The following is a 26552-nucleotide window of genomic DNA, read 5'->3' as shown; positions in this document are numbered from 1 at the left end:
CCAAGGTAAGATAATTCCAGCTCCTACACCTGCCATTGTGTTGTTTTTTATTATACCCAACCTAACAGGTATAAAATAAGGCCACAGTTATATTTTAATGTATAATTATCTAGCCATTCATAATGTTGAGTACCTTTTAAATATTTTTTGTCTATTATAGTAATAGACAAATAATAATAATTTGTTTATTCTAATAAACAAATATTTTGTTTATTAATTTGGGGAGGAAGAACTATGGGTTGTAAGCCTTTGCTCATTTTTCACAATCAGATGAATTTTTTTCTACTTGTGAGGATTGCTCATATGATCTGGACATAAGTCCATTGTCGGGTGCATGGTTCACAGAGATGGTCTCCCATTCACTTCGTATTTTTCCTTTCTTACTGATATTCTTCAAAACATGAAAGTGTTTATTTTGATGAAGTTCACATGATCTATTGTTTACAGATTGTGATACACATTTGTGTTGCCATGACTGTGAAACCATTTTCCAGACCAAGGTCAAGAAGATTTACAGCTTTCGTTTCTTTGAAGGCCTTCATCACTCTTTCCTGTTAGCTCACTGATCCCCCTTCAGTTACTTTTTGTTTATGGTGGGAGGGAGGGATTCAGCTGATGGTTTTCCGTGAGATTTCTAGTTGTCCCAGCCCTATGTGTTAGAGTCTATTTTACCATAGTTGATCTTAGCACCAAGTCTGACAACCAAATTGCTTCCCGGACTCTTAATTCAGAGAGTGCATCTATATGTTAGTTTTTATGACAACACCACACTTAACTGATTATTGTAGCATCATAATAATTTTGAAATATATGCTTTGAAGTTTCAAACAACTCCGATGTCATGTTTTGACTTGAAATACTTCTCAGGACCAGGAAAGTATTAGACATGAAGGTGACCAATTCTGAGGCACAGGGAAGTGTTAAAAACCATGGCCACGTGGCCTCTCATCTGGAAGCAGCGGTCACTTTTCTTAGCTGAGGATTATTATCATACTAAATGCATTCCAAGCATTGCCCAGTTTGATGTTTTCAAGAAGAAAAAGAAGAGAGTTCCAAGGATTCATATGACATTCCCCGTTTTAGAAAACCCTGTGCCTCAGCCAAATGAAGCTGGTGTGTGGAAGCTACTCTTCCCAAGGGAGACCATTCGCTTTCCACCAAAATGTGTCAGTGTAGTGAATTGTGCTTCAGGTATGAGCTGGTATGCATGGGGTTAGCTTACGGGCGTGCAGTGCTGCTTGTCAGCTTAGGGGTCACACCTGCTTTCTCAACTCTCTCCGCTGTGTCGTCGCCGTGAGCCCTGGACACTGACCAGTGACTTTCCCGTCTCCAGATCATCTTTGCAGACGAGTGCACGGAAGCTGAGGGGCGGCACTGGCACATGCGACACTTCTGCTGCTTTGAGTGTGAGACTGTGCTGGGGGGCCAGCGCTACATCATGAAGGAAGGCAGGCCCTACTGCTGCCACTGCTTCGAGTCCCTGTACGCAGAATACTGTGACACCTGTGCCCAGCACATAGGTAAGGCCATGTTTGGCACTCAGCTTGATCCTTCTGAGATGAGCTCCCCTTGCGTCTGACACAGTTAGAATCCCTTTGGTTATAAATAATAATAATAATAATAATAATAATAATAATAATATAACCAACTCCTGACAGCTTCAGTGAAAGGAAGTTTTTGGATCATTTTACCAGAAAAGCCAAAGAGTATTTGGCCTCAGGTAGAGGTAGATGAAGGGTTAAAAATAATGCCTGTCGTTTTGTTTTTCTCTGTGTCAGTTCAGTTTGCCTTCTCTTGGCATCTTTTAGGAGCAAATGATGTTCACAGGGTGTTTGAAATGTTGTTCTGGTTATACACAGTCTTTATGTTCTCAAGAGGAGGAAGGAATTGACACACCAGTTTCCTAGTTAGTTCCTCTGGATGGGACCTTATCAGTCCTGACTTGGCCCTCCATCTACCTTCAAGTAGGACTTTGTGGCGTACTTTTCCACTCTCAGGAAAAAGTGTGAAGTCCCAAAAGGAAAATGTGGGGGACATGGACATAACCCTCCACAACATTTTAGACAAAAATCAGGAATGGGCAGAGGGAAGAATGGGGTGGGGTCCTTTGGTAATGAGGGATGGCCACTGGCTTCCAGCAAGTCTGCCTTCTAGAGACTCACCAACAGTGAACCTAGGCAAAGGCAGAGCAAAATGAACAGTTTACAAACTGTGTGTCCCCAGTTCACGGCAGATTGAAGGAGGTGAGAATCCTCCCCATTCGTTCAGCCCTTCAGCAGGTCAGCTTCATCGGATGGGCTTTTGCCTTGCCTTTTCTGGTGCCTTGGGAATGGACAGCACTGTTTAAGAAATGGTGGCAGTGGACAAATATTTATGGCCTTTCTGTGGTCATGAAACTCCAAGAAGCCTGTTTGGAAGCTGCCAATATCATACCTGCAGTGAGGAGATGTGGAGACTCCCCTCTCATGGCTCCATTTTGCTCTACTTCGCTTTTGTAAGGATTCAAAGGAAGCAGCCTTTTCCCTGGGGTTCATCAGAAATGAGAGCTCTAACGGTGCCTTCTAGACTTAGGTGATGGCAAGACCCTTTCCCCAAAGTGCCCTCCCCTCTCACCAAATGCCACCTTGACCAGGTGCCCAGAAACCGTTCTGTTTCTAGGATTGTCACATTCAGACATGCTGATATATATATCAGCTTTTAATTAGGTGCTTTTAATTAGGAAATAGGGATCTAAGCTGTGAGACAGGGAAGTGGGTGGGGCCATCGTAGAGACTGTGGTGTGTTGTATTGACTCCAGGCTGTGAATGGGTGGGTTTCAGTGCTTACCCAGGTGGGAAAGACAGAGTATTAGACACTTAACCCACAACATCGACACCATCTTCTAATAGCTTTTCTGTGTCCTTTCCCTTTCCACAGAGGCCAAAAGCCTTGCCACAAATGGCTACTTAAGCGTTTTCTCCCAGAAGCTGGGAGAGAAAACTCTGTTTATGACTGTCTTGTGTGTACCTCAAACGGCCCCTCAGTCTTCCGTCTTCCTTCAGCAGTCCACAGCTTTTATTGGCATCCTCCTTTCCTCTCGAACCCATAAAAGGCACCCATCTGTATTTTACTAGAAAAGGTGACTGCTGTGGTCTGCAGTCTGTCTGCTGCTATAGTTAAGTTGCTGTTCCTGATTTTTTTTTACATCTACTTTTCTGCAAAATGTCATATCCCTAGGACAGTGAGATCCTGCTGTGTGTATCATGTGTGCCCCAGCCATCAATGCCACACCTCAGCCCATACTGTACAAATATTCCATATTTATGCAGCTGTTCAGAGCAGATCCTACATCAGGCAGCCGTTACCAAGGCAACAGGACTCTTGCTTGTGCATAGCGGAGTAAACAGTCTTATAAACAGATGAGGCCGTGGTGGCAGCAGATGCATGCTCCTTTAGAGAGGGCTTAGAGGGCTTTGAGGGGGGATTTTTTTTTAAGGCATGCTTAGATGTTGAACACAGAGCCCTTTTCCAGATGTTTGGAGTTCAGGAGCAGTTCAGAGGGCCATCTGACATCAGTGGTGTTTATCAGAGGCAATGTTCAGCTGCCTGCCTGGCTGCTTCGTAATTTGCCGCCCTTGCACTCCCCCCCCCACCCTGTCCTGTGAGCCCCCATTCCAGAAATCTTGGCCCTCCTCTAACACCTCTGAGCCCACTCCCATGCTCCCATGCAGTGTGGTGGTGGACAGGGCAGGGGACCCGACCTTCCAAGTTCTTGGTGGAGCATGGGCAAGGACACAGCTGTGGGATACCACACTAAGTAACTGCATGTCACCAATGGTCCCTGGCAGCTGAAGATACCAAAATGAGCTCTCGACACAGAGAAGAAAATCTGCAGAGGAGGAAAGAGAAGTCATCTGGGGGTTTGTTTCTGGACAGCATCTAGGCAGTGGCCCTCTGCAAAGAGAGAACTAGGCTTTCAGACCTAATAAAACCAAAGGAAAGACAGTTTCAGTGGCTAGCAGGCTGAGACGAAGCATTCACAACAGGCTAGTCTCATCCCTGTGCCTCTGCTGGGGAAAGCAAGGCCTCGAGTTGAAATAGGCCTTGACCCACACTGATGGAAAGCACAGAATTAAGATTCAAACTCAGCAGATGGGCATCAGCAGTTTCACAGCCCCCGGAAGTGGCGGAGCTGGGCTGACCCCACTCTCAGCATGTTTTCCTACATCCCTTTATAGTCTGTTGCTTCCCCCTTAGGCCTGGGCAGAAGCATTAACTGGAGCCCCAGCATAGAGATATCTATTCCCAGCCCCCATCCCAGCTTTCCATCCTCAGTCTCCCTGGGAATGCTGGCGGTCATGGGGGTAGAGTTAGGTACACAGTGCCCTTCTCAAATGGGGTTGCCACGTAACAGCTCTTGTCCTCATGAAGTTTCCCTCTTATTGTCCATAGGGATTAGTGCCTACATGAAGAGACACTTCCTTCCCCAGTTTGGGGAACATCTAGTGGGAGAAGAATCTGCCTCCTTCACACCTGTCTCTGAGCTCTAGTAACACGAGAGTCAGCAGGGGTAGAACCTGCTAGGAATAAGCTGCTTCCTACAGCACTCTGGTCCCAGCAATCAGTTCCCTCCCAGTTCTTGGTTTATCCCCTCTGGAAAGGAGTGTGGATGTCACACTTTGAAAATCCAGGCCGTGAAACTCTGGCCACTAAAAATAGAGGTTTGTTTTAGTGCTGTGGGGATACCTTTATCATCACGCACTTCAGTCTTATGAGATTGGTTCCTGCCCACAGGAATCCCAAGGGTCGATATTCTAATAGGCTCTCCCCTGGGCAGGGACTCCAACTGCCTGCTTATTGCCTGTTATAGCTCTCTTAGAAGCAGCCCCAGGTATCCCTCTCACTGCCCTGTTGCTGGTTATGAGCCATCCCTAGACCAGAACCCAGGACGAGAAGATACTGTTAACTACTAGCCAAAGTTTGTGCCAAGGGTGGTTTCAGTGCCCTAAGCTAATGGCTTGGCCCAGAGATGGCATCCCCAAGGGAAGCGCCCTCTTTCCATCAAAAGAGGCCAGAGGAACTAGTAAGAAGCAAAAGAAGGATTGAAGGGATGTGGGAGGTTTCCTAGCACACAGGACCATGACAGCCATGAAGGAACTGTGCTTCCTCTTTTCCTGATGACACTGGGTGCAGATTGTGTACCAACAGGATGACATTTTTTGCAAACATACCCATGTTTTTTCCTTATCAAGAGTAAGCAGGATTTCCCCCACTGAGAGTTGGAGCCCACTCCTCCCTCCCTACTTCTTGCCTTTCCACTGACTTAGTCTGTTCAGAACCACAGGATGGGCAGTTTCTAAACAGCACAAACATTTCTCAAAGCTCTGGAAGTTGTGAAGGTCATGGTCAAAGACCTGACAGATTTGGTGTCTGGGAAGGTCCACTTTTAGGCTCAGAGCTGGTATCTCATTATGTCACCATAGGGGAGAGGGGATGAACAAGTTCCCTTGGGTCTCTTTTGCAAGGATATTGGTTCATTCATCTGGGCAGAACATTCATGATCAAATTAACTCTCAGAGGATCCTACTTCCTAATACTAGCATTAGGAATTGAACATGGAGTTTGAGGGAGAAACAGATACTCACACTATAGCATCCAACAAGCAGCTGCCATAAGTCCCCTATGTCTGATGGCGAGTAGTGATATAGTTCATCTATCCATCCACTATAAGTAGGAAGAACTATTACATAGGCCTGGAGGCCCCATGGAGACTTCTGACCCTGTCTCCATACAGCACCTCTTTCCATGAAAGAGATATGTAATAAACGTGTAAGTGTGGACAATGGTGTGATAGAAAGGGGCATTGACACTATACGGAAAAGTCAGGAAGTACTCAGGGCTACTATTGGCAGTGGACAAGACTCTTGAGAAGCAGGTTCCTAAGTAGAGTAAAGAAGACAGGACTGTCTTTTCAGAGCAAGACTTTTGAGTACAGATCTGGTCTCTGATGCCTAATTAATTTTATTACCTTAGGCAAGCCATTAACCTTCTGTGTCTGCATTTCCTCATCTGGAAAACAGAAACCCTGGTAGAAATTCAGCTCAAACAATCAAGAGCTTTATCAGACTAGGACTGTCCCAGATTGACTATCCCTTAAGTGGCGTGTCTGGGAGCAGAATTGGTTCAACCTATAGAGTCATGCGTGTCTATAATGAGGTACTTGAAGACTAGGATACAAGTCTAAACATGGAACTCATTTATATTTCCTATATAGCTTATGCATATAATCTCAAGATACTTTTATGTGACATCTTAAATACTTTTATGTACGAAGCAATTTTATTATACAGAATTTTCTGCTAGCGGCATCTTGTTGACACCAAAATTTTGGCTTTTGAAGCATTTTGAGTTTGAATTTTTCGATTAAGGATGCTCAACTTCGGTTGCTATTTGGGGAAAATGTGTCTCTGGCAGAATTCATGGCTAAGCTGTTCTGATCTACATTTTCCATGCTGCTACCAAGGGAAGTTAAGAAGTCAGCTGACTAGTAGAATAAGTTCTAACTTATTCTACTGGATAAGGATGTGGGCACTGATTGCCTGGGGCCTGGTCATAGAGCAAGTGAAGTAGTTTTTTTGTTTGTTTTGCTTTGTTTTGGTGTTGTTTCATGTGGTGTTGTAGTGCTTGGTACAGCTCCTCAGCCTCCTTTCTGTCTCTTGCTTCCCAGGAATCGACCAAGGTCAAATGACCTATGACGGCCAACACTGGCATGCTACCGAGACCTGTTTCTGCTGTGCTCACTGTAAGAAGTCCCTCCTGGGGCGACCGTTCCTCCCAAAGCAGGGCCAGATATTCTGCTCACGGGCCTGCAGTGCTGGGGAGGACCCCAATGGCTCTGACTCGTCCGATTCGGCCTTCCAGAATGCCAGAGCCAAGGAGTCTCGCCGCAGTGCCAAAATTGGCAAGAACAAAGGCAAAACAGAGGAGGCCATGCTGGGCCAGCACAGCCAGCTACAGGTGAGTTCTAACCGGCTCTCAGCTGATGTGGACCCCCTGTCCATGCAGATGGATCTCCTCAGCCTATCCAGTCAGACACCCAGCCTCAACCGTGACCCTATTTGGAGGAGCCGGGATGAGCCCTTCCATTATGGGAATAAGATGGAACAGAACCAATCCCAGAGTCCTCTGCAGCTCCTCAGCCAGTGCAACATCAGAACTTCCTATGGCCCAGGAGGGCAGGCAGCAGGAGCCCAGCCTGACGTGTGGGCCAAGCACTTCAGCAACCCCAAAAGAAGCTCATCAATGGCCATGAAGGGGCATGGTGGCAGCTTTATCAAGGAATGTCATGAAGACTATTACCCAGGGAGACTGATGTCCCAGGAGAGCTACAGCGATATGTCCAGCCAAAGCTTTAGTGAAACCCGAGGCAGCATCCCAGTTCCCAAGTACGAGGAGGAGGAAGAGGAAGAAGAAGGTGGCATATCAACACAGCAGTGCCGGCCCCGTCGTCCACTCAGTTCCCTGAAATACACAGAGGACATGACACCCACAGAACAGACTCCTCGTGGCTCTATGGAATCACTGGCCCTGTCAAATGCAACAGGTAGGTTGGTCCTAGGCACTACAGTGTTTTTCTATACAATGTCCTCTTCCACATGGATGGTGAGGAAGGTTGACTTCCGTCTTTAATGTCTCTAATAGAGAAGAAGCCTGAGTTCAAAGTCGGGATGCCTGCGGTACATGATGAGGTTTAGGGGTGGGCAAATGCTCTTGGTAGAAGGAGAGGAGCCAAGTCAGAAATGATGCCTTCTCTGGGTTTTCCAGGTGGGGCTCTGGAGATTGTGTGGCATTTCTTCTGGTGACATTCAGACTGATGTGCATCCTACCACGCCCACCCATCATTGCCTTTGGACTACTTGACAGTGGCATTGTTTGTGTATGTGGGAGGAATAGAGCAAAGTTGTAGGGGTGGCCAGCGGTAAGGCGGAAGGTTGGCCAGCAGCATTCATGAGGAAGAATAGCTATAAGGTGGTGGTATTTACCACATGCTTAGGATGCAAGTGCCCCAGCCTGGTGGTGTTTGAGAAGCCCAGTATCTCAAAGATATACAAATAAAATGTAATATGTAGATATTAAATATATATAATATGTATATGAAATACAGAGAAATATGCAGATGAGGAGGAAAGCTGACTAAAAGGAACAGGATGGAGGCAGACCATCCCAGGATACTGTCTCTAACAGTTTTCCAGCTGGCTATAGAGATCAGACAGTTGCCTACAATGACCGTGGCTTTACTGTACGTTCTGTGTGCTTCTCTTACTGATCAGGGTATGCAAGCCGGCCAGAGGGCTGTGTCAGACTCAACCAGTGAGTCATTTGTCGGGAGTGTTTCAGTCAGGCTCAGCAGAGCCACGTGTTAGTCTGCACCTGGATAAGAATGACCTAGGGTGTACTCGGTGTAGTAGTGTTTCTGTCTCTCGAACAGCGGAGAATCGGAGTCACAGGTGGACCTTCCTACCTGGTCTCACAGTCAGCTGTCTGGGGTCTACACCCTTTTGTCATTGCGGCATAGAGACATCTCCTTGTAGGCCTTGGGTGAGGCATGCTCGGACTGTGAATAGAGAAGGTAAACTCTGGTAGCCCCTTCTGCTGGGCTCAGCTGCTGCTTAGCCCCTGCTGCCAGTTATCATAAACAGGAATGTCTCAGCTAATGCATGCAGTTCTTACCACATGCCAACCATTGTTCTGGGCACAACACAAATATTAGCCATTAATTAAGTTGTCACAACACTACAAGGAAAACATCATTATTCTTATTTCTGAGCTGTAAAATCAGAACCAAAAAGTTTGAGCATTATTCAGTTTTTTAAAATTAATTAAATCTGCCCTTTGACAACTAACTTCATGTATGTGTATAGCATATTCTGATTACTCTCCTGCCCCAACCTCTCATCTCCCTCTCAGGCCTGTTCTCTTTCCCTCCTCCCAATGGGTCCCTTCTTCATGTCCATGTCGTTTTGTTTTGTTTGTTTTGTTTTGTTTTGGGACCCACTGAGTTTTAACCAGAGGTTTTCTGAGTGACTGTGACCATGAGCATGGAACTACCCACGGGAGCTTGGAGGGTACACATCCAAAGATAATGACTCCCCACCCTCCCAGAGCCCTCAGTAGCCAATAGTTCAGCAGGAAGGAGTAGGGCCTGCATGACCCCTCCTGACCAGGCTTGGCTATTGACCCCATTGTTCCAGGGATGAACAAGGAGCTGCCCCATTGACTCCAGAGCCACGCTTTCTGTTAACCCAGCAGCTGCTGCCATCATATGCCCCCACTTGATTAGATCTTTCAGAGCAGTTAAAAACACAGACTTTTAAAGACGTGGAATCCATTTGAACCCTCTCCACGACAAACAAAAGCCTGAGTCGTAGGATGTCTATACAATGAGTTTTACCTTGTCTCTCTCCTCGGAAGCTTTTACTAACTGTGTTCCCACATGTCCCAGAAGACAAAGCTCAGCTGTTCTTACCCCCCTGTTTCTGATGATGGAAAAAATGAGACTTGGGTGAATAAGCACCTTCCCTGACATTGTAGAAATAAGCAATTGGTGCAGCGAGGACTTCCCAGGAACACTCATGCTATAATCATAAGAGGAGTGTAGGTAAATATGCTCTTCAGCCTCTGAAGCTGGTTCAGGCAAAACCACGTGCCCTAGAACAACTGGGACATGCGGTGAGATGTGTGCTCCTCAGCCTTCTCCCCAGCGCCTCTGCAGCACAGCTCACCAGAGGCAGAGCCCGGGAATCTGTGTTTGCTAGCTCCTCCTTGCTGTTCCGATGTGTATTGTTGTCTTAAAACATGTTCTGGGTTTGTCTATTTTGACCAGAACATTAGGGGATCTTATGAGGAAATCGGGGGCATCAAGGTAGGAGTCTGAGGAAGGCCAAGAAAGCACACACAGTCTCCAGTTCTAAGGAAGAGATGAGGGGGTGTTTACCCTGTAGTTCTCAGAAAATCGTCAGCGGACACTCCCTCTGCCTCTGATTTCTGAAGGGAAGCATGGAGCCATGTGTGAGGAGGCTGAGAAAAAAAGACTCCGGAGATCAGCACTGTCCGATATGGTAACTAGCAACCATGTGTAACTATTAAAATTAGATTAATTAAGATTAAATGTAATGAACGTCACAGATCATTGGTCTATAGGTAAGATATAGTGCTATATTAGTGAGGGTTCTCTAAAGGAACAGAACTGATATACATATATTCATGCATGCATACATACATACATACTTACTGGGAAGTTGTACAGGGAGGTATTAAACTAGCTTACAGGATGTATGTGGTTCAGGGAATCCAACAATGGCTGTATCACAGTCAAGAGGCCGAGAAAACAGGAGTTGTTCAGTCCACAAGGCTGGATGTCTGAGTGGCCCCAGTCCAGTGCTGAAGGCCTGGGGGATTCCTGGAGAGCTGCGGGTCTACAGTCTGTATTAGAATCCCAAAGAAACTGTTCCTCACACCGGCAAAGGAATGTCTCAGAGACGGGATAGAAGAACTTGCCGGTGAGGGTGAGGGCAAGCAGGCAGAAAGCAAAGCTCACATCTTCCATGTCCTTTTAATCTGGGTGTCTGCCAAAAGATGCCACCCAGGTTTAGAGTGAGCCTTCCAGCTTCATGTAACCTGTTCAAGAACTCCCTCACTGGAGTGCCGGCAGCTCGAGTTTCAGTTAATTCCAGGGGCAGTCAGGTTGACAGCCAAAAGGAGCTATCTCAAGTGCAACAGCAATGGACCAAAATGTAAATTGCCTTTCCATTAATTTAAATTGCATTAACCGCATGAAGCTAATGGCAGCCCTGCCAGATGAAAGGACAGAGTAAGTGTATGGTCTGTGTGCAGGGTTAATCCCACTGTCAGTCTCTGGGAGCTCTTATACAAGCCTTGGAGCCTTGGTGTTATGCTTTTTTAGCCACTGGTTGAAAACAATAGTAGGTTGGGAGTTATAGTTCTGATGTTAATTTCTTTAAAATCATTATTTGTTTGTTTTAGACAGGGTCTCATGGCTGATCTCAAACTCATTATATAGCTGACAAGGGCCTTCAGCTTCTGGATCTCTTGCCTCCAGTGCTGGGATCACAGGAACACACCACACCCAGTTCATGAGGTGCTGGGGGTTGAATCTGAGGCTTTGGGGAGAACACTCTACCCAGTTACCTCTCATATGGACTCTGGGCTCAGATCGTCCCTTCATCTATTTTTTTAACGCGTGACTAGGAATTGAACCCAGAGCCTCACGCCTGCGCAGTCAATGCTCCACCCCTGAGCTGTACCTCCACTGCCTTTTTCCTTTCATGGTTTGTTTTGAAGCTAGGTCTCACTCAGTTGCCCAGCAGGCCTCGATTAGTGGTCCTTCTTGCTCAGCCTCCTGAGCAGCTGGATTGCAGGCCCTCACTACCAGGCCTAGCTCCACTTCATTGCTCAGGAGTCCTGTGACTTTACACAAGTCTCAAAACAAGTTCTCAAAGACTTGATTTTCTAGAAATCGGGATTTAATGACTTAATACTTCCTTTGTAAGGATTTTACAAAAACTCAAGGGTAGGTGTAGTTAAGTTCAAGAGACATGTCTGCCCCTCTGTAATGGTTTCTGGAAACTGCATATTGTTAGTTCCTTTTCCTCCAAGACACACGCAGGATGACTCAGCTGCCCCCTCTCCTGGTGATCACCAGTGGGGGGGGGGGTTGCTGTGTGTAGCAATACCCCTGTGGCCTCGTCTTTCCCCAAGCAGCAACTGCAGAAAGCAGGAAAGTGAAGAAAGTCATTTTGTGCCCTTGGTTTACCATAGGACTATCAGACATGACAGCCAGGTAGAAAAATGAGGGCTAATATTACAAGCACAGCTTCTGGTCCTCCTTGTAGCGCAGCATAAATGAGTTTTTACATCCTATCCCACATAGCCCTACACTGAAGATACAGCTTTGTAGAAAGCTGGCCTTCTCTCTTTTGATCCTCGGGGATGCATTTGAAGTCTGCCAGAACATTTAGTAGTCTTTTGAGGAGACAATGATCTGAACCATTCATTCATTTCTAAGCCTTAGAATCATAGACTGAGTTACAGATATCAGTCACTAAGCCTCTAAAGCTTGATTCGGGAAAATGGATTTATTCTTCTTTCTGAGGTAGGTAACTTATGCTATTGGGTAAGTTCAGTGTTTAATCTGGCAGACAGCATGGTCCTTTGTGGACAGCATTGTTCTTTTGAACAGATCTTAATAAAAAGCACAACTCAGCCATTTGCCAGCATCTGATCTGGGCTATGGCACTACCCAGATTGTTTAGAACTGGGAGTACGAAAGCCCTTCTCCATGGAAAACGCAGTCCATGCCTTCTGCTACCACTGGGTGACTCAGGAAAGCACAGTTACCACTGTGTGAACACCAGTGTGAGAGCGTGGCAAAGCTCCTTAACCCTGCTCTTTCCCAGATGTCATGGGGCGTTACATGATAATGGTGATCATAGAAGACCACTGATCATGAGTCAACACGTGCATCGTAGTTTTGAATCCTCAGAGATAAATCACTATCACGGCCATTTCGGCGATGAGAACGCTAACGTTCATGGCCGTTGTCAATGCTGACACCATGCCTTAGATAAATGGAAGTTCCTACTTCTTTAATCTAAGTTCTAACAAATGGCAGTGACTTGAACCCAGGTGGGGCAGACTGTAAAGTCCAGGCTCTTACCTGCCCTGATCCATGTCCTCACGAGAAGGGCCATGATCAACGGCCAGGGGATTTGCACAGTGATTTTATATAAAGAAACGAGGCCTCCCTTCCCTGCTGTAGCTGGTGTGTGTGTGTCAGTCTGACTTGGAGGTGAAGCATAAGAGCACAAGTCTGCAGTAAAGCCGAGGGACAGGAGGCAGAGAGATCAGTCGTGTGTGATGTGCCGAGATTGGTCAGCCTTTGAAAGACAAGGGAGACTGGGACAAATGTTTCAGGAGTTGGTGCCCAGGCAAGTGAGATAATAGAAGAAGGCCAGAGCTGACCCCAGTGTGTGGCAGAGATGGGACTGGAGGCCCCTGACAGAAGCCATTACCACTGGGCAGCTCTAGGCTATAAGTCCTGGTTGAAGAACTGAGCATGGACCTCAATGAATAGCTGCTTTCATATAGGAGGTGGTTAGAGCAGCTAGAGCTGAGACCAGCAGGAAGGGAATCCAGGTGCAGGAGTCAGGGAAAGGGAAAATGACTTCTTCATTTACCCTCCTGTTCATTCAGCATCTGTGACTTGAGTGCCTGCTCTGTGAAGTACAGCTGGCTGAACGAGAGCACAGGCTGCGCAGGGCCTGCGGAAGTCGAAGGCTGGCTTACCTGTTCTTGCTTTGGTGTCCTCATCTTTAAACTGTAACGTCAGGGCTGCTAAGGGGATTTTAGAACAGTGCCCAGCACCCTGGAAGGGCCCATAGGACATCAGCAGCTGCTGACATTCATAGGGACAACAGTCTGTACGTGCTGCTAAGGATGTGCTACTGAGCTAAAATGAGCTGGGACCTTCTCTGCTTGTATCTATAGTCTAGTGGAGTTGGCAGTAGCCGTGCGAAGGAGCAGTGGAGAATTGCAGGTGGTAAGGATGGTATCCTACAAGCTATACACAGAAGGAATCTTGGTGCAGGCGGGCAATCCTGAAAAAGAGAGACAATAAGGGAAGGACTATATGAACAGTGTGAAGAGCAGCACGTGCAAAGGCCCTGTGGTTGTAGGATATGGAAAGTGCACGCTGAGGGAAGCTCATGGCTGGATGGTAGGGCTATGGGAAAGCCTTTACAATGTTATGCCAAGAAGGGAGCAAGGGGACATCATCTGATCTAGGTTTTGATGAGATGGCCATAGTAGTTTTAGGGCCATGTAACTAGCAAAGAGCCAGTATGGCCTCATAGGAAGACCAGAGCGGGGGGCAGTCCAGATAGTGTCCAGGATATAAACAGGGTAAAGAGGTTCAAAATAAGAGGAAGGTCAAGACAGCCTGTTAGGGGAAGAAATGGTCAGAGGTTTGCAGCAGCACAGGGAATGGGTCCTGGGAGCCAGGGGAAGATTGACTTGTGAGACACTGGTGCTGGGTGAGAGGTTTTAGCATCAGAACTGCTGACTTGTGCCACCACTGGCAGAAACTGCCTGTGTGGTTGGCCTGGCTCCAAGGAGAGAGCTGACGGGCTCCCCACCTTTGGTCACATCCATGGCACATTTTGTCATTTGTACCTTTGGACAGGCCTCATCTCCCTCCCTGGAGAAGGGGGAGTCAGTTGTTCGATGCGAAGCCATTGGTGGCTGGAGGTGGGGGTGAGGTCATTTTTTCAGCGTTCATGGCAAACTGGAGAAGTTGCGAACAACAGCGACAGTCTGAAGCAACCACTGGCATGGCTCGCTCTCCCGGAAATGTCTGAAATGCTTTTTATGCATTTATAATGCAAACTAGTTCCAAAAGCACTGGGGGTGGAACAGTTCCTCTGCTCTGTATAGCTGGGCTATCTATCTATTTCTCAGCCCAGTTTCTTTATTTAAATAGTTTAGCAGAACTCCCTTAACCACTGGGTACCATTTGAGGGGCCACACCTCAGATATGCTCAGGAAACGTCTGGCCCTAATCTTTGGGTTAATTTCTGTGTTAATAACTTGTCTTGTTGTTGTGGCAAAAGCAACTGAAAGAAGGAAATTCTGTCTGGGCTCACAGCCCCAGGGTATAGTGGGCATGGTGGGGACATCAAGGCAGCAGGACTGCATGGTCGCCGAGGCCTGGCTCATGGTGGCTGACCACACTGCATCCACAGTCAGGAAGAAGAGAAAGATGAGGATCGGTATTTGGTTTGCTTTCTCCTTTTTATTCAGTCTAGCACCCAAGTCCAGGCAATGGTGTTTGGGGTTGTGCATTTGAAAGCCTAGAACCCACTTGAATACTATCCATTGACGTCCCCACCAGGGTCCGCCTGGGAAGGAGTTGGGAACTGCTTCAGAATTGTCATTGCCCTGGCACACAGACTCTTGTTTGCAGTGGGCAGGGTCTGCACCATGTGTTTCCAAGTTCTTGGCCTCTTACTCAAGAACAAAATAGAAGTCCACACAGATTATAAAGTAGCATGGTAATTAATCAAAAGCAAAGCCACAGTATGGATTATAAATAAATAATACATTGTCAAGATTGACAGTGGACACATGAGTGAAGGTATTCAAGGTGCCTGATTATTGTTTGGAGCTTCTCTTTATTACATTCAAAAGGTAGAGATTTTAGGTTAATAGGGATATAATTTGAGTGGTTCACTATTTTGAGAAAGAGGCTTAGATCATATAATTTTTGCTCACTCCTCATATCCTTTCCCATAATGCATCTGATTTTAATTGTATGAATGCCAGTTATGCCTCCATATAAGATGGTAATTAGGGGGTCCCATTGCCCTTATTGTCATGCATCTGGACCTGATCAGGCTGGATGGGTCCCTAACCCATAGGTCCCCATTTGTGTTCCAGAATGTGTTTGAATAGAAACAGGATGTTATCAGGGCATTTGCTAAGGGAGTAACTTATTTCTGTTGTTTAAAGCGAGTATGAGACTCTATGCAGGTGGGAACCCAGGTTGCCAACAGGTTGCTAGGTGCTTTGGAGAGGGGTGTGCTCACAAACCAAGGCAGGTTTCTAAGTTACATAAGATGCTGAGTTACATAATGTGGCTGTTACCAGCCCTATCCCTTAGTATCCAATAAAGAGGAAAGAGATTAATTTTTTTTCTCAGTAGTCCATTCCCAAAGTCCAGAATTAAATCTCATTGCTCTGACTTGGAACACTTAACAGTTCTTAAATTGACCTCCATGGCCAGAATCACATGCCCAACCCAGGACTAGGCAGTGAAGTCAACCTTTCATTACCGCAGCGGGTGGGGGGGTTATACTACCTACTTTTATGTTGGTGTGATATACTACCATGACCAAAGCATCTTATAGAAGAGGGTTTATCTTAGCTTACAGTTTCAGAGAGGTAGAGTCCATCATGGTGGGGAGGCATATTTATAACCTCTTTGGGATCTGGACAGTCAGTTCAGTCAAGAGTAAGTAACTGTGACTGCTGATGAGAGAGAAAGGGTGGCTGATTTTGTTTATTTGATCACCAAAGGAATGACACTGGAAAACTGTTCAACAAAAAAAATGTATCTTGGCATCCTCCATTTTCCTGTAAAAGCATGCCAGCCTTAAAGACAAGCATCAGCTCTCTCAAAACTTGTACGGTGCCGACCTTCCCATGATCACCTGCTGTGTCCCTTGCGCTCATTCTGGTGTTAACACAGGATCTTTCAGTGGGTCCCTACCAAACTTCACCCATCTGCCCTCTACTCCTTTACCTTATGGGAAGTTCCTCCCAGAGCAATGGGATTCTGATGTGATTCAAACCTAGATCCAGCTTCAAGGAGTACATTTCTCTTTCTGTGTGTACAGAGGGGTGTCTGTGTATTATTCATGTGGGTGTGTGCTAGAGACTGACATGGAGTGTCTTCTTCTATCACTCTGCCTTGGTTTTTTTTTTTTTTTTTTGTTTTTTTTTTTTTTTTTTTGAGTCAGAGTCACTCCCTGAACCTGGAGCTCATCCATTCAATGAAGAGCTGACTGGCTAACGGTCTTCAGAGATTGGTACCTGATTGGTTGACAAAGTTTTCCCATGAGCCTGGGGATCTCCCTGTCTATGTCTCTCCAGCACTGGCCTGTGACTGCTATGCCACCATGACTGCCCTCCCCTTTTAGTATGGGTTTTGGGGCTCAAACTTGGGTCCTTATGCTTTCGAGCACTTTACCAGCTGAGAGATCTCTCCAAACCCTTTTCCCTTATTAACCAATCCCATACTAACCATCTTTCAATTCTTGTGAATCTCTCATCTCGTATACTTTTGACTTTCACTTTGATTCTACAACTAAAGTAGACCCTGTTACCAAAGCCGTTCACTTTTTCTGTTGTGTTCATTTGAGGACATAGACAGGGAGATCCCCTAGGCTCATGGGCTACCTAACATAGCCTACTTGGTGAATCCAGACCAGTAAGAGACTATGTCTAAAAGAAAAGATGGCACCTAAAACATGAAACATGAGATTGTCCTCTCATCTCCACACACATGTTCACACGTGTGCATGCACACCTGTGTACACACGTACCACCACCACATCACACACCAGACGGAGGGATAAATTCCCTTTACTGGAGACACCCACATGGCCTAGGCCAGAGGCTGTGACTGGGAAGGCAAGCTTAGAGCCACAATGGGTGCTGCTGGCTTCTAGTAGAGGCTGGAGAGACTTCCAGACATCTTATGGTGCCCAGAACAGCAGCCTACACCTGCTGTTCCAAAGCATTCCCTGGCACCATAAGAAATGCCAAGGCACAGAGACAAGACTAACTATAAAGAATTCCAAAATCCTCATCCAACTCAGAGGATGGCGTGCTGGCCAGTGGCGAGAACCCCGCCTCCTTCGTCTGCTCCAGCATGAGTACGCCTTGACTTGAGCTTAGCGGGGTGAGGCTGACCTTGGCATCTTCCTCCTCTGCAGCTCTGTGCTCTATCCCTCAGGCCTGCAGCTCGCTGATCAAAGGTAAATTCTGCCACATGAGGGCACGGGGAGGCCTGAGGCGATATGTCTGAAGCCTTTCCTCACTCTGGCACCTGGCAACTTTGCTACTGAAGAGTTTTATTTCTTTTGTTAGGCACCAAAGTATCTATCTCCTGCAGAAGGGAACTGGGATGGAATTTGGGAATCAACTCTAACAGAAAGACTAGAAGGCACGTGTCAGAATTAGTGAGTGAGTGTGAGGTTTGGCCACCTGGAGATGTCAGCTACCCGACCTGTGTGAGCTCTCATGTCAGGCAGCCCTGCTGTGTGGGCAGAGGACGGGTGTGGGGCAGAATTCTCTTTAGCCCAAGAGTTGAGCATTTTCTCACTGGATCTGTTTTTCTATCTTTCCTGAGATAGAAGAGATTACCAGAACCCATGACCTAGTTATGCTCCCACCAACCTCACAGTCAGAGTGGCTGTCACCTCAAAGTTCCCGTTTCCTCACCACCAACATCACCACCACCATCACCATCACCACCATCAATTAACTTCTCAGAGAATTCTCATATGGTCCAGCAAATTAATTTGTTCATCGAGTCTATGGATAAAAAACTGGCCTGGCTAAGGGGTGAGAACTAGGAAGGCAGTGGAGACATCAGAGCCATAGATGTTTTCCTTGGAGATCATTTTCAGCTCTAGAAACGAGCCTATCATGGCCCTGGGCAATGGGTCTGCTTCAATTGCCGTGCCATCTGTTGGGAGACAAACGCACCACGTTTTGCTGACACCGCCCTCCAGCTCCCCTACTAGAACTCCAATTTCACCATGCCTAAGCTGCTCAGTGCCTGGGATAAGCAGGACTTCTGTCCTGGGAGCATCTCTGAATCTGATGCTTTTTCTCTTCTCAGGAGCTGGGACTCCCTAAGACACAGGTGGCTTCTGCTGTCTTTTCTGTCTTCTGGAGCTGTTTGTTGTAGAGGTCATTTGGTGACGAGGCATCTGTGTGGCACACTTCTGTCTGGCTATATTGAATGGAGCACATGAGGGAAAGGGACATATTTTACTTCATATTTTATTCTTCTGAACCCCAGAACTTGTGGAAGAGAAGAATTTTCAATCCCCATAGTGGACTCAAAGAATATCAGCACCACCTGTCCCTACCACCTGTCTTCCTCAGCTAAGCTCGGGGGCCTCTCTTTGATTTGTGGATATTATTTACTCTCAATCCAGTCCCTAATATCTCGTATCTCATTTGCAGAAATGGCCTAAGATGCCACCCCTTCCCTCACAGCACCCTCCCTCCCCAGATCTACTCTAAAGGGCTGGCTTTCTAGTGTGCTTAGCTGGAGAGCCTCAGCAACCCTGCTTTATCTGCTTTCCAAACCAAAATTTAGTCCAAGATGATTTTGAAAGGACAAAAATGAAGAGAGAATGAAAAGGTATCTTAGGGAATTGTGATGCTGAATTGTTTTATTTTCATTTATTCGACAAATATGTATTGAGTGCCTACCATGCTTCAGGCACCTTGCTCGTTGCCAAGTGCACATTGATGAATAAGTCTGATATACTCTCTGGATGGGTTGGGGCCCCAGCAGGAAACAGCTGCTATACTCAAGGGTAATTAAAGAAAGCCGAATGACGAAGCAGCCTCTGGATTGCAAATCCAGTCTCGGCAGAGAATTGCAGCCACCCTGTAGCCTACCAGGAAGGAGCCAGACCAGTATGTCTCCAGTTGATCAAACTTACCTGGGAGTCAGAGGTCAAAGGGAACCCCTAGTGCAGTTCTCAGGGCAAAGCGCAGCAGAGCCCTCGTTTGGAATCCAGCAGGGATGTGCAGGCACAGAGAGAAAGCAGATTGTGGCAAGCGCAAAGAAAGAGATTAGCCAGATTGGAGAAGAACACGTCAAGGCTCAGCTTCACAGAGAGATGGTCAGGGAAGCATTCTCAAATGGTCTTGCAAGGGAGGAGGGAGAAAAGAGGATGGTGACAGATAGCATGCGCAAAGGCCCTGGACAAGAGAGCCCTTGCCTAGTTCCGGAGCTCAAGGAGTCCAGGATGGTGAGAGACCGTTGGAAGAGATGGCTTTGTCTGAAACTATAAAGCACATCTCATTGCTGGTTCAAACTTAGCCTCCTGCTGTTCCTCTGGCGGCGCTGCCCTGCTCCTGTTTGCTTTAGTCAGGTGCATTAAAGTGGAAAAAGTCAGATGACTTTCGTGGAAGGCTGAGAAAGCATATTTAGGACCATAAGGAAGCAGGGATCAAAAATAGCACTTTTGCTGGGTGAGGGAGAAGTTGCTATTTAAAGTGGAAACAAGAATAAAAAAAAAACTATCTATGCACTCCTTCTGTGGGTATTTGTATCAATAAAGTTTACCCTTTTTTGGACTGCTTTCAGCCCTGGTTAGATCTGGATTTCATACACAGTTTATTCCCATCCTATCCAGATACCTCCTTAACCAAACAGCTGATTAATGACCAGAGCGCAAGCTTCCCTTCAGATGCGCTGTGAGCTTTGAAATCATGGCTAAACAGAAGTGTGATTCTCACAGTCCCGCCATTTATCTTCTTCTCTTGTACAAACAAGCCAGCGTCGGCTATGGACAGCCAGCTCCAAGTGCTGTGCACCCGTCTATTTGTCTTTAAGGAGAAGGATGAAAGAGTTGGCATTTTCCCTGTATATGATGACTGTTGCCATGGTTACAAGGCTTTCATCCATCTTTCAAAGTTCTGCATCTTTCTGCTTGTCTTGGTTTCTTTTCTTGTTGCTATGATTTGAAAAAAAGAAAATTACCCTGACCAAAGCAACTTAAGGGAGAAAGATTTTATTTTGGTTCCGTGTACAGCCTGTCAGTGAGGAGGTCATGGCAGCAAGAGTTGGAAGGGGCTGATGTCATTGCATCTGCGACCAGGAGGAAAGAGTGGCGGGTGCACGGATGCGAGCATTCGGCTTGCTCCCTCCACTCTTACAGTCTCATTTTTAACAACTAAGCAGAGATTCTCACATTCCCGTCCTTCCCGAGTTTCTGATTCTTCCCACTACCACTCCCTTGTCCACAGTCTTGCTTCTGCGCATTCCCAAGGCAACCAAGACCCTACTGTCATAAATGGAGCTAACAGCTGGCAAGCCTTCTAAGTAGGACACCGCGTTAACGCCTACTGCGTAATTATCCCAGCGAATTTTTGCAGTAATGCCACGCAGTATATGTACACAGGACAGTCCCACAAGAATTGTTCAGCCCCAAATGTCAATAGAGATGAGGCTCAGAACCTTGCCATAGGCTGGATGAGGTAGCACACCCCTTTAATCCCGGCAGTCAGGAGACAGAGATAGGTGGGTCTCTGTGACTGTAAAGCCAGCCTGGCTTGCATACCGCATTCCAGGCTAGCAAGGGCCGTATAATAAGACTCTTCTCACAAAACAGACACAAAACCTGCCACAAAAAACTGTCTCTTGTGGGGAGGTTGTCTTGTAAAAAAAGTTCTTTTTCCTTTAAAAGGTAACATGGCATTATAATATTAAATAAGGCTTTTTAAAGTAGCCCTGGCTTTCCCTTCACTCTGCAGCTCTCTCGTTTCATTTGGAAAATGGTCCACACTAGCCGTCCTTTGAGTTGTGAAGGACTGGGTTTATTAAGAAGGCATAAAACAAATAAAAGAAGAAAACAGCAAGCAGCAGAAAGGCGGTAGAGCTTCAGGTCAGACAGTTACTCCATCACAGAACTGAGGGGGGAAGCCCCAGGGACCAGGGGTGCCGGCTGGAGCAGAAAGTCTTCTCCTCGGTGACGCTTCCGATTAGCTGTTCCCACGGTGGGCATTTGTATACCGTGACAAACTGTAGCTGAGACTTCCCTTTGGGGAGGTGCTGGGCACGATTTAGCTCCCAGCTGTGTTCAAGGACACAGTACTTTCAGGCCGACTGTTCACTCTCAGGGGTGTGGTATATTCACTCTTGTCTGTTCTGCTGGTCTCCTTTTCCATCTAATAGGCTTGGGGAGGGGGTCAACACAGCCTGGACAAGGGGACTTGGAGGACACTCTAAACATGCTTGGGTCTGAAGTGTGCCAACCCCACTTCCAGAACCAGCCTCTCAGTGAACTTAAGCAGCACACAACAGTCTGCTAGCAAGGTGTATTATACCCACCTCTGGTGGGGGACAGAGCAGTCATTCCATGCCTCACTTTGTGGATCCTGACACTTGGCTTTGTTCTCAGCAGTAGAGGTGGACTCTGCCTTCAGAACTCTCTTTGCCAGCATGGATGTTCTGGGTCTGTTTTGTACCAGCAGAAACTGTGGCTGTGGATCAGGCAAGCATGTGCTCTGGCCACTGTTAGATCTATCGTAGGTGATCTCAGACCAGGCTAGCCTGGTTCAAGTGCCACTTTTCTCTTCCTCTGCCATCTTGCTGTTAGCAAACGGTGAGCTCTTCTCCCTGTGGTAGCAAACCTGCTGCTGTGAAGAGGAGAGACGTGACCTTTCATAATCCTCTATAGCCTTGGAGGATGGTCTCCCTGCTCGGCCCTGCTAGGCCTCCATCCTAACAACCCCCACGCTCTTTCCAGGTTAATCACTGCCTGTTGCAGTTCATCAGCTAAGACGGGCAGCTGAACCAAATCTGGTGGCATATCTCGTTGTCCTAGCACTCAGGAAACTGAAACAGGAGGATTATGTTTGAGGTTATCCTGGGCTATATGATGAGATCCCATCTCAAGTTAAAAGAAGGAAGAGGAGGAGCAGCTGAAGCTGTTTGATTTGGTAAGCTAAAGTCATAAGCTACAACCAAGAGAGAAAAGAAGTTAAGTTGTCTTGAATTGTGACCTAGAATAGCTTACCAAGCAGAGAGTAGAAATAGAGGATACTACAGGATACTGAGGTCTCAGAAGAGCAGGAATAGCTCCATGATGGGCCCTTGTACCATCATGCCTGGAGGGCAGCTACTTACTGAAGGTCATCCTTCATCCTCCTTAGCCAGGATTTGAATATGCCCTGGTCGCTCTGCTGGGTTGCTTTCAGCCTCCCTTAGACTCAGGTTGCTCTTTTGGAAAATGAGAATAGCACTGAATACTCAAGAATACTCTTGAGATTCAGATGGGGTTAGAAGTAGAAAACTGCCTGACCCACACAGACATAAACAGTGGTAGGTCTTGTCAAATGACGAGGGAGAAAACCTCACGAGTGGAGCTGCTGGGCTACTACAGGTAGGCGCAGAAGTAGCAAGGGGGATCGGTTCTGGTCCCTCTGAGAGTGGTGCTCTCTGCCAGGATGCTGGGCATCCTCTGTGGAACTCTTACTTCCTGAGTGCAGCCCCCATAATGTAACCTCTCTCCTCTGCCTCATGTGTTTTTTCTAGAACGTCAGTACAATTTGACATCATAGATTTTACTTGTGACACCCTGTAATGGGTTGAATTCGAAATGTTTCCTGATGGAATTACACATTTGAAGCCTTAGTCCCCAGCTGGTAGCACTGTTTGGGGAGGAGGTGGAGACATCCTGGAGAACAAGCCTTGAGGCTTTGTAGCTAGCCTGCCTCCTGTCCACTCTCTGCTTCCACAGTGTGGATCCAGCCTCCGGCTCCTGCCAGCATGCCCGCCCTCGTCTGCTGCCATGTCCTCCCCTCCATGACGGATTTTATCTTCCCGAAACTGTGAACCAAAATACGCCCTGCCTCCCTTAAGTTGCTTTTGTCTGTGTATTTTATCCTAGCAATAACAAGGTCAGAGAACAGGAATTGTATCTGGTTTTTGTTTTGTTTTTCTTCTGCTGCCCCAGAAGCTGGAGCAATGACACACCGTGGGCACTTAATGAAACTGGTCCTTGTTGATGTTCATAAGCTACTTGTTAAATTAACCACCTCTCTTTTACAGAGACATGAATGGGCTTAGAGAGACTGAAAAATCTGCCTCTGATCACATGACTAAAAAGAGGACCCTTTAGCAGCTACAGGAAATGCTTTGTTTCACCAGTAGCACCAACCCTGCGGCTCCTTCAAAGGCGCTGCAGAGACACTGGGTCCCTCCTTAGAGTTCAGAGCAGTGAGGCTGAAGTGTAGGTGGAGTTAGGATGACTTGAGATGCCAACAAGATCTAGGCCATCTGACCTCTCATAACTCCCCATGAACCCAGATATGTTTAGTTGTTAAAAAAAATTCTAATAACATCACCCAAGATCTGAACCATCTCTTCAGTACCTGTCCTTAATTCTTTTAACCCATGCCATTTTGCTGGACTTTTATACTTTTTCCCAGCTTTTTACTGCCTCAGTTGGTATTGAAATATACTTCTGACTTGTATTTGCATGCCTGCAAGAAAGTTTCCATACTATAAATTCCTAGAAGTGAGATTGCTGAACTAAGGCGTATGTACATTAAAATTTGTATTAATATAAGATAGCTAAGCCATCCTTCTAGATCCTGCATCTGTTGCTTATCCATTGAAAAAGTAGGAACTTGGAGTTGAGTGCTGGATGGAACCGATCCTTGCTTCAGTATTGGAGCTGCACTGGCAGAGTAGACTGGCATTTTCAGATTCTAAGCACTCAGCAGGAAGAGCTCTGACCATCCATGCTGGAGGCAGATCAACTCGAGTCTCTCCCTTTGCCAGATCTCTAAAGCCCTAGTGGGGTACCAGCCATCTGAATGGTTTCCAGGGAACTGGGTTGCCATCTACTCTGCTGAGTCCATTCTTGGCCGGTTGGTGCACAGGCCATATTTAGTGATGGGAGCAGGGGAATTAAGTCATCAGTCCTCACCAGCCAGGATCTGGCAGGAGAGGGAGCGTAAACTGTCCTGGAAATCCTGCCTCCGACAGCACCCCTTGGGTTTGCCGACTGTAGAATCTCCATGCCTTGCTTGGTGCCAGCAAGGCAGAGTGACCGAACAGGCAGCTTTCCCAGCTGTGAAATCCAAAGTTGCCCCCAAGTCTGGAAACTGATCCTGAGACCCTGGATATTTCTTCATGCCCAGATGGTATGGAAGCAGTAGCTTTGATGGTTTGGGGCATAAAAATCAACTGGAGAGTTTGTGGAAGCTATGGAAGCTCGAGTGGCACTCCCAGAAATTCTGACTGTAGATCTGGGCCCCAGAACCCATATAAGGATGAAGCCCCATGCTGCTAACACTGACCACTGAGATATACATGTATACATTGGAGAAGCAAAGTGTAGGCACCACACCCTCGTGAGAGTCTGTGATAGGTTTGGATCGGTGGGAAACAGTGAAGCAAACTCTTTCTCACACACACCCCGTTTATTCCCTTTCCCCCTTCCCTCTCAAACTTACGAACAACTCACCCAGACATTTCCCGGGTATCTGGGCACCTCCTAACTGCGTTTGCGTCTTCCTTTCCTGGCGTCTACCCTACTCACCTTTTTCTCTTGCCAAGACAGACTCTGCCAGCTGCCTTTTACTGGGGGTAGGAAGTAAGGGTAGGGAGGTTATGCCTTCCTAAGTTCCTTCAGTAGTGATCCACATTGGCCTGAAGGAGGGCGGGGTCCCCAGTTTAGAACTATCATCTAATCGAAATCCCTTGCTGTCAGAGAGGAGCAGCCTTGAGTAACTGATAAAACATTCAGGAAAACAAGCCAGGGTTCATGCGGGAGGGATTAATGTGGGGACTCGTTCATGAGGGTTTACAGCTCTCCAAGCCAGGTGCTTTTCCGCTACCCTAGGGAGCCCAGCAAACAGTAAAAAGAAATTGCACAAACTCTGAGCAAAGATTTACCTAAGGTAGAGTATGGTCAACTGACTGGGTGGGACTACAGGAAGGCCACATGACAGGGACGTGCAAAACCCTCAGCAATCATGTGAAAGAGCATTCAAAGGCAACTTTAAGAATCAAAATTTGTGACCAAAAAAAAAAAAAAATCCATGATTTAATAAAATAGGTAATGAGGTTTTGGTTATGAGCCTGAGCTTTAAAACTGAGCCATTTCTCCATCCCAGGAATGAGGTTTCATAGCTAGGCCCTACTTCCTGCTCTCTCTGTGTCCAGACTCCACATGCAGCAGGACCAGCCTGCCCCTGCTTCCTTCACACCCCTCGCTTGCCTGCCGCCATGTCTTCACTTCCTTCATGGACTGTATTCCCTTGAACTGTAAACTGAAATAGCCCCTTTTCCCCACGAAGCTGCTTCTTGTCAAGTGTTTGTCACAGACAAGAAAAGCAGCAAAGACCCCAGTGTTCGAGAGGTCCTGAAAAAAGCCCACAACTTACTTGCTTTCACAAAAAGTCTTTTCAGCATCGTTTAGAGAAGATGTGTGGAAAAGACTCCCTTAACTCACAAGCTGCATCCTCCAGAAGGTTTTCAAGGAGGGAGACAAAAGATGTGAGGGTCTGGGGATCTCCACGGGTGCATGGCTCCTTCCAGCGAGCAGCTGTTTATCCATCTGTGCCGCACTTGAACCCAGCCAAGGCCAAGTTGCCTCAGGAAGCCAAGCAAACGGTTCAGGCTGCTGGTAGGAACTGGAGGATGAGAAGGGGGAAGACAGTTCTGGGACCCGGGTTGACATTCTTATGCTGTTTTAGGAACCCAGGCCTGGCTTCATTGTGTCTCAGCAGAAGTAGGGTGCATATGCATCCATGAGAAGAGGAAAACAGGGCCGAGCAAGGTTCTGGTCTACATCCCTGTTTCTATGGGTCCCTGGCTCCCTACCCAGAAGCTTGGGGGTTTGATATGCCTGTAGAAGAGTGTTGTGGTTAGTCACCAGGACACACAGCTTCTTAAAAGTGGTGCTTGGCTTTTGTTTTATACTCATACCTTTGTGTTTCCAAGTGTGGTCTATGGGGCTATGAAGATGACTTAGCCAGCAAAAGTGCTTGCTGCTAACCTGAGTTCAATCTTTAGAACCCACGTGGTAGAAGGCTAGAATGAGCTCTTGCAAATTGTCCTCTAGCCTCCACATTCCAATATACACACACATACCATACATATAATACATATATACATACATACATGTAAAAATTTAAAAAATAAAACCCACTGTGGTCCACAGAACAACTCT

General features: G+C 46.8%; 1 protein-coding gene across 5 annotated transcripts in view; it reads left to right on the top strand.

Moving 5' to 3' along the window:
• Prickle2 (prickle planar cell polarity protein 2) overlaps positions 1–26552 on the top strand; it is a 327904-nt gene that overhangs the window by 281686 nt on the left and 19666 nt on the right. For all 5 annotated transcript variants that reach the window (XM_050160238.1, XM_050160237.1, XM_050160241.1 and 2 more), the window contains 2 exons: positions 1334–1520; positions 6707–7582. In XM_050160238.1, the coding sequence (XP_050016195.1) occupies positions 1334–1520; positions 6707–7582 (1063 nt within the window). The remainder of the gene's footprint in view (positions 1–1333; positions 1521–6706; positions 7583–26552) is intronic.

This window comes from Alexandromys fortis, unplaced genomic scaffold (assembly GCF_014885135.2).
Source record: "Alexandromys fortis isolate MF-2015 unplaced genomic scaffold, M_Fortis_MF-2015_v1.1 scaffold_111, whole genome shotgun sequence".
Taxonomy (NCBI): Eukaryota; Metazoa; Chordata; class Mammalia; order Rodentia; family Cricetidae; genus Alexandromys; species Alexandromys fortis.
Note: the sequence above shows the minus strand (reverse complement) of the source record. Positions and strands in the feature narration are given on the sequence as shown.